The sequence below is a fragment of the Cebus imitator genome, unplaced genomic scaffold (genome assembly GCF_001604975.1).
Source record: "Cebus imitator isolate Cc_AM_T3 unplaced genomic scaffold, Cebus_imitator-1.0 Scaffold463, whole genome shotgun sequence".
In the NCBI taxonomy this organism is placed as follows: domain Eukaryota; kingdom Metazoa; phylum Chordata; class Mammalia; order Primates; family Cebidae; genus Cebus; species Cebus imitator.
This window is the reverse complement of record NW_016107778.1, coordinates 1,626,433-1,634,229: the sequence shown is the minus strand read 5'-3', so window position 1 is coordinate 1,634,229 and position 7,797 is coordinate 1,626,433. Positions and strand designations below refer to the sequence as shown.

General features: G+C 42.4%; 1 protein-coding gene across 1 annotated transcript in view; it reads right to left on the bottom strand.

Annotated features, from left to right (window-relative positions):
• Positions 1-535: 535 nt before the first annotated feature.
• Positions 536-7,797, bottom strand: part of LOC108291705 — a 107,157-nt gene continuing 99,895 nt past the window's right edge. The window contains exons 3-4 of the mRNA XM_017512157.2: positions 4,682-4,825; positions 536-624 (exon numbers count right to left, since the gene is read on the bottom strand). Of these exons, the coding sequence (XP_017367646.1) occupies positions 4,712-4,825 (114 nt within the window). The 3' untranslated portion in view covers positions 536-624; positions 4,682-4,711. The remainder of the gene's footprint in view (positions 625-4,681; positions 4,826-7,797) is intronic.

The window sequence follows — 7,797 nt, the reverse complement described above, 5'->3', positions numbered from 1 at the left end:
CTACACTTATAAAGGTCCGTAGAAGTGCCCAACAGACAGGGATATAAAGACATCAAGATAAAGAAGCCTGCTAACATTGACCTCCCAAGCACTAGCTTTTATATCTCCATTTATAAAACATCTTCTCCAAAAGAATGCCCATAAATATGTCACCAGTTAGCTCTGAAGATGATCATGAACCCAAAGAATGTAATAAAAGCAAACCAAAGTACTCAGAGTTTAAAATTTCACAGCTCCTCCATCTGCCACAGCAAAGGCAGCCAAAGAAAATGGCAGCAGCAAGCTGTATGGAAGCCATAAAAAGTACTTGATTTATCTCATGTAAAAATTAACCTCAGGGAAAAATTGTTAATGCTCCCAACTTTTATGCAGCCATAAAATGGCTCAAAAACCTGTTTTAAAAATGGCTTCCATTCCACATGGTGGAAGTTTCAATACTTGCAATATGTCTAGGAAGAGAGAAGCTTAGAGGAGATAAATGGTGCTGGAGAACAGGCAAGTTCCAAAGAAACTAAGAAAGGGGTCTTACTTCATTAACTGCCTTGTTTCCTGATCCCTGGGGCTTCCAGTATTCACCAATGTTCTTGTGGGTTTCTAGCATCTTGGAGCCCTTGTCCAGGTTACCTGTGGTGAAAGAATACTCTTTAGGTTGAGACCAAACTTAAGCTCCTTTGGGAGAAACTTGGTTGCTGATTACCCTGGTCCACCTTGCAGAACCACCAGGACTGGGGTGGTGGAGCATGATAGGGAAGGGTATACTCATGTAAGGCCAGCAACAGAGAGAAAGAGGGCCAAAATTAGCCAAGAAGAAATCCATAACCAGTATTTGAAGTATGCTGGGCCTTGTTCCATTGCTCAGGGAATATCTTGGAAAAAGAATAACCTCAGGCTCCTGCCTGGAATTATAAAGTAAGAATTCCAGTTCCTAAAAATTCTCTATTATCTGAAGTCTTAGGTGACATAAAGAGCCTGGTTAATTAAAATATAAAAACATTGGCAAAACCTTGTTTCCACCAATAGCTCTAATTGTTTGCCCTTCCCAACACTTCCCCAGAGCAACATAAACAGTTCTAAATTTTCACCCCTTTCTGTAACTCACCCATTAAAAGGAAATGTGAGCAGTAGATGCATCCGAAAACCATGTAGTAAGAAGAAAAACCAATGATGTTTCTAATCAGACCCAATTAGAGAGTAAAATCTGTGTTCCTAGAACAGCCAAACAGCAATGCTTCCATTTGCAAAATAAGGATACGAAGCCTCAAAGGAGGGGAATGATTGGAACTGACTAAACATCCAAAAATTATATTGTAGTCATAATGTGATACACACAAACACACACAGAAATTCAGCAACATAACTCAGGTCTCCTGACACCTGGCTCAGTAATCAAATGTGGCTAACTGCTACCACCAACAGAAAAATACTCAAATAAGAGTAAAAATACACCAGCTCTTCTTACCTGCTCAGAAACCAGTGTCCTAGTTAAGATTCGATCCAGTGGTGTTAGAATCTTCTACATGTATCCTAAAACCCTCTAGATCAAGACCAACTCAGAGCCACCCCTATTGGGAGTGACATAGCCTCAGTGGGACATGATTTCAATGCCTCTTCCTAAGCAGGCTTCTGAGTCAGCCCAGTCTCAAATTGTTTGAGTAGAGTACAGCCAATATGTGAGGTGACATGTGTGTGAGTATGATTGCAGAGGGGATGTTTCTGGGATCATGTTTTGTTAGGTTTTTCTTAAATATAAGAACCACTCCTACTTCATTTGGAAAGCAAATCTTAAATCTTAATATTGGTATCAACAAATATTCATGGACTATAAACTATGTGCCTATCCAGCCCAGGCCTAGATAGGCATAAGGCATGCTCCTATCTCCATCTCATTTATTGTTATTGTCTTTAGTATCATTGCCATCTGGTTGTATAGCACCCCAGAGCTTATAAGGCACTTTTAGTTTGTTAGTTCTTTTTAGCCAACAGTATTGTCTGTGAGGTATAAACTATTAAGCCAAGGTTATAGGTAAGAAAACTGAGGCTCAAAGAGGTAAAGTGACCTGTTCCTGGTCATACAGATAGTAAGAAGCACAGCCAAAATTCAAATCCAAGCATGCCTGACTTCAAAAATGTTGTCCTTTCCAGCACCAGATTGTCAGAAGGCAAACTCCACTGACTTCTCTATTTTGCTGAATCAATGTTTGTCAAATGAGCAAGTGAGTGAGTCAGTTAATAATTAGAAGCAGCAGCTCACATACTATGGCAGATTCAGTTTAGCCCCACAGTGAGAAAAGTTCTTCGGCATATGGAATTGGTGGAGGGCAGCGGGGAGAAGAAATAAACTGCTATTGCTGAGTACTCCTGTGTGCTAGGAACTGTGCTAAGAGCATCAATAGATTCTATTTCATGTGAAGATGTTATGCAGCATCCCATTCCTCAAATTGAGAAACTGAGGTCCAGAGAGGTTGTGCAAATTGCCCGAGGTTGCAGAGCAAATATTTGAACCTGACTCTGTTCAACCCCAAAGTTGATCCTCTTTCCACCATACTGGTCTGCCTTGGAAACCTCCAGATTAAAAGCTTAGAGGGAGGGGCTTGTAAGAGTATGTGTAGAATAAGGTAGAAGAACAGAATTTGAGCTAATCATAACATAAATATGATTCTTGGATCCCATAGCCAGGAGGGTCAGAGATATAAGAGCTACATGACAACTCTGGCTTTCCAAATGGAGTCCCGATGCCATCCTCCTTCCCAGGAATATTTTTAATCCCTTAGTTGGGACCTTAACAATCAGAGCTGCAACGTGAGTGCCACTTATATCCCAGAGGTGAGAGTGGCTGAGTGGCTGCTGAGGTGATGGCAGGACATGAGTCAATCTCAGGGATATATTTTCCTACCCATGGCATATAAATAAGCCCAGAGAAATCACTGGGATAAGGACTATTAGCCCCATCTCTGCAGCTCCCCCACCCCATCGTACCAGGAGCTGTCACCTGCTTCTGACAATCAGAAGGATGGTGGACAGGACCTATCTGATTCACTTGGCAGTGGAATGGTAGCAGTTGCTCAAAAGCCTTCAAACTGCCAGGTGGTAGGTCCACTTACTTAGGGGAATGGAGGGAGAAGAGGAATAGCTGTGACTATATTCCTTCTATTAGATCCTCCCAGCATGACCTCCTAGGGGATTATGAGAGCGCGCCTTATCCTAACGCAGGGGAATTAGAAAATATGGCAGACATCTGCTGCTGCCTTGATGTCTTGATTTGCACCTACCACCTGCAGTCTTCTTAGGGGACAGCAGTGGCTGGCAATTCCAGATGAGATTGAATGGAACCTGAGGCTTGGTATCTCCACATTTAAGACTTGGTCTAGGAGTGAAGTAAAATCACATTCTGGCATGATGAAAAGTCATGAGGTTGAAGCCCTGAATCACAACTCTGCTATAATTGACTGAGTGATCTTGGACAGGTAGTCCCATCCCATGTCTGATCCTGTTTCCCCATCTGCAAAATAAGAGGACCACGTGACCTCTAAGTGCTCTCCTAGTTCTGACAGTAAAGGATTATCTCCCTGTCCTCAGAATTCTTTTTGTTCTTACTGCCTCCCTAGTTTCTGGGGATTTCTTCCGGGGATTTCTGAGGAAAATGATGCCACAGAAGACTGAAGCCGTGATTTATTTGGCTCCTACCTTCCTGGAATGCTGGGAAGGAGCCACTGGGTTGGAGATAAGCTCTGAGTCAAAGCATCCCACATGTCCCTCACACATGGAGTAAGAAGAATAAAGAAAGAAATAGGAGGAGGAGAAGCAGTTCCAGAAGAGCTACAAGTCATTCAGGGCTAAGGCAATCTTTGAGGCATGGAGAAATAAAACTGGTGCTCTTAGAAACTTTGGAAAGAAACCTTTAGAAAGGAATACTGTGAGGTCCTGAGAATCACAGCATTCATGCAAATTGTGTTGCTGTAAAAGGGCCTAGGAGCAGTTGGGATGTGGTGTAAGGCAAAGGGATCCAAAAGCATGGATTCCTTCCATTTGTGGCAGAAAGTAGTGTTTGTAAATGACAAATATTTGGCAGGCAGTGGCCGTGGGCTGTCTGAAAGGACATACTCTGAAGTTCTGGGGGGTAACTGAAGTGTTAAGTGTCTGGATTTTGAGTGCTTTAAGTGAAGCTGCCTTGAGCCTTGAGGAGCTTTCCATAGCTGATGGTCATTGAATGGGGCAGGATTTGAAACCCAAAGAGAGCACATCTGTGTAAGATAGAAGAGAAACAGTGTTAGAATGACCCCATGTGGGGTTTGCATTATGGGACTAGTCCGTTTGAGGCCTGCAGGGTGTATATAAGATCACTGTGAAGAGGGTGAAGAGTAGCAACTGGTATGTATGAGTTCTGAAAGCATGAGGTACAGAGGGCCTGAGGGGGAAAAAAGGCCTATGAGACTTTGAGAAGAATAGGATATTTGAGTGCTTTGACTTAATAAGTACCCCAATAAGGATACTTGCCTTTTAAAAGAAGAGCATGGAGAGGTCAAAGTCTATACCAAGGCATTTCGAATAGTGGATTTTCAGGCTTTAATGAGAAGCAGTACTGGGAGATTACAGGGTGGGGAAGAGGATAAATTCAACACAGACTATGCATGAGGCCTGTCTAGCATGTCCTACCATAGAAACCATGGCATAAAAGGCATACCACGGCAAAGCATCATAGGTCTCCTCCAGCCTACTTGGTCCAGCTCCATAGGGATACTTTGTGAGGTGGGCAGAGAGTGGCATTTTTCCAGAAGGATTTAAGTGGCAGAGTCCTTGGTGATAGTTCAGCTGTGGGAGAGAAGGCCTGCAATGAAAACCAACCAGAATTAGTTACTCAGTGGAGGTGGGGAGCAGGCCAACACATGGATTAAAAAGCAAAGCTTCCAATTTGAAATATTAACTGGTCCAGTCCCCAGATCCTACCAGGGTTAACGCGTATCATCAGTAAATGCAAGCAAAGGCCCAATTACTAACAGCCTAAAAGACATCAGGCAGTGGAGCAAATGTAAAGTAGGCAATTGATTTAAGAAAAAAAGGGTAATATCTAAATCACACAACTAGTAAATGGTATGTCTGTAAGACTACAGATCTACCATGGTGCATTTCTGGACAAAATGAATAGCTGCTGGGCCCCTACATTCTTCAAATTCCTTCTCAACACTCCTAAGTCACTGTGGACACAGTACAAATTTCTTCCACCTATATCATTCATTCTTCAAAGAATTGTATGTGGGGAGGAGTTAACAGTTTGTGTAACCCAGAGAAGGGTTCTGCACAGATGCTAACCCAATTTCTAAGGGCAGAAACCAGTCAGTTTATTCTTCTGAACAGTAAAAGTCACTTGGTTATACTGCAAATAGAGTTGCAGAAGGTATAAGAGACTGTACTGAATCTATGAATTTTAAGACAAGGTCTCAAAATTGCTTTTTTATCACTCCTCCTAACCGTAACTTATTTACCTTGTCTCATAGACATATTAACTGTTGGAGCTGAAAGCCCCCTTACAGGTTGTAAAATCTAACCCACTGATTGAACAGATGGTAAAAAACAAACAGTTGAGGCTCAGCAATGGAAGGGACTGGACAATTAAATTATTTTGATTTGAGGTAGAAGGAATTTTACCAAGCTTTGACTAGAATTATGTGCTTTCTTTTAAGAAATCAAACTTGACTTATAGAGTCAATAAAAGCCCTTTGGGGCTGAGCATGGTGGCTCATGCCTGTAATCCTAGGACTTTGGGAGGCCAAAGTGGGTGGATCACCTGAGGCCAAGAGTTCAAGACCAGCCTGTACAACATGGTGAAACCATATCTCTACTGAAAATACAAAATTAGCCCGGCATGGTGGTGCATGCCTGTAATCCCAGCTACTTGGGAGGCTGAGGCAGGATAATCGCCTGAACTTGGGAGGTGGAGACTGCAGTGAGCCGAGACCACGCCATTGCACTCCATGCTGGGCAACAAGATTAAAACTCTATCTCAAAAAAATTTTTTTAAAAAGCCCCTTGAGAAATTTGGCATTATACCTTGTCTACACAGTCCTTGTACAGTGTTCCTAACCTGTGGTAAGTAAAGAATGTGACACCGTGATGCTTTACCCATTTTGGACTTTCTCTTGTCAAGTTGTTACTGAGCAGCTTGGCTTCAAACTGCGTTTACAACATTTTTTTCGTCCTTTCACCTAGTGAGAAAAACTGCAGGTGTGTTTTCTCTTGTCTTGAAATACAGCCTTGGAAGGTGCTCTAACACTCTACCTTATGCTCCCATGCCTTATGCATATTTGTTTATCTGGAAGCTTGTTAAGCTCACATCATGCTCACTTATCTGGTCATATATTTCCTTAGGAATCTTCAGGGGCCAGATCCTGATGCAACGAGGCACCTCCTGAATTCTCTCTCCAATAAAAGATTACTTCAAGACTGGAACCCACTCCCAGGTACAGACTGACTACAAAATTGACTGTGATTAATCTGTAACCTGGTAGGGCCCACAATGGCACCAGTCCCTACATCAGATGAAACAATAATTCAAGATGAACCATTGGAGCAAGTCACGTCACCTGGCACCTCCTAGCATCCCCTGCCTCTTCTGCATTCCAAACTCTCTCTTTAAAAACCACTGCATTCCCTCCACAAATTGAAAAGTAAAATTTTTTCACTCACTTTTCCCCTTGCTGGCATAGAATAAAATCTCACTCTTTTTCTATCACATATTTTGACTTCTTTCAACAAGTGGTGAGCAGTCAAACCCTTTTGCCACTTATTAAGTGACTTTGAGGGTCTGGAGAGCAGAGCCCACCACAGAGGGGCAGCGTTGCTCACTCAAGAAGCCCCCTGCCCAGCCCTTCCTTGCACTCTAACAGAAATTGACTAGGAAGAAGGAACTAAACCCACCCAGAGTGTGTGGGATTACAAGAGGGTAGGAAAAGAGAGGCCTGAATAGTTGACAATTTGAATGGCTAAATCTGACTATTGTGCCCTTCATAGTGCATAAGTTGTGCCACTAGATTTGAAATAGGCAGCAGGTAAGAGACTAGAGGAATTGGGCTCAATAATTCTCAAGAGACCCCAGAGTGGAATGAAAGGCAGTGTAGGTCTAGCAGCATGGGCCTGAGGTTCAGAACCTTGTGTCCTGATCCCACATATACAACTGATTCACTCTGTATGCCCTTAGAAAGAGCTTAATCTCTTCATCTGTGAAATGGAAACAAGAGCCACTGCCCTAGCTGCTTCTGAGTATGGTTATGAGTATTGTTATAGTTTGGCTGTATCCCCTCCAAATATCATCTTGAATTGTAGTTCCCATTATCCCTACATGTCATAAGAGGCACCTAGTGAAAGGTAATTGAAGTGAAAGGCAATTGAACAGCAACAGTTACCATCATGCTGCTGTTCACATGATAGTGAGAAAGTTCTTATGAGATCTAGTTTTATAAGATTTTATAAGAGGCTTTTCACCCTTTTGCACAGCACTTCCTGCCGTCATAGGAAGAAGATTGTGTTTGCTTCCCCTTCCATCATAATTGTATGTTTCCTGAGGTCTCTCCAGCAATGCAGAACTGTGAATCAATTAAACCTCTTTCCTTTAAAAATTACCCAGTCTCGGGTGTGTACTTTATATCAGTGTGAGAACAGACTAATACAGTAATGCATATCACAGAAAGTGGGGTGCTGCTGTAAAAACACCCAAAAATGTGTAAGTGAATTTGGAACTGGGTAACAAGCAGAGGTTGGAACAGTTTGGAAAGCTCAGAAGACAGAAAGATATGGGAAAGTTTG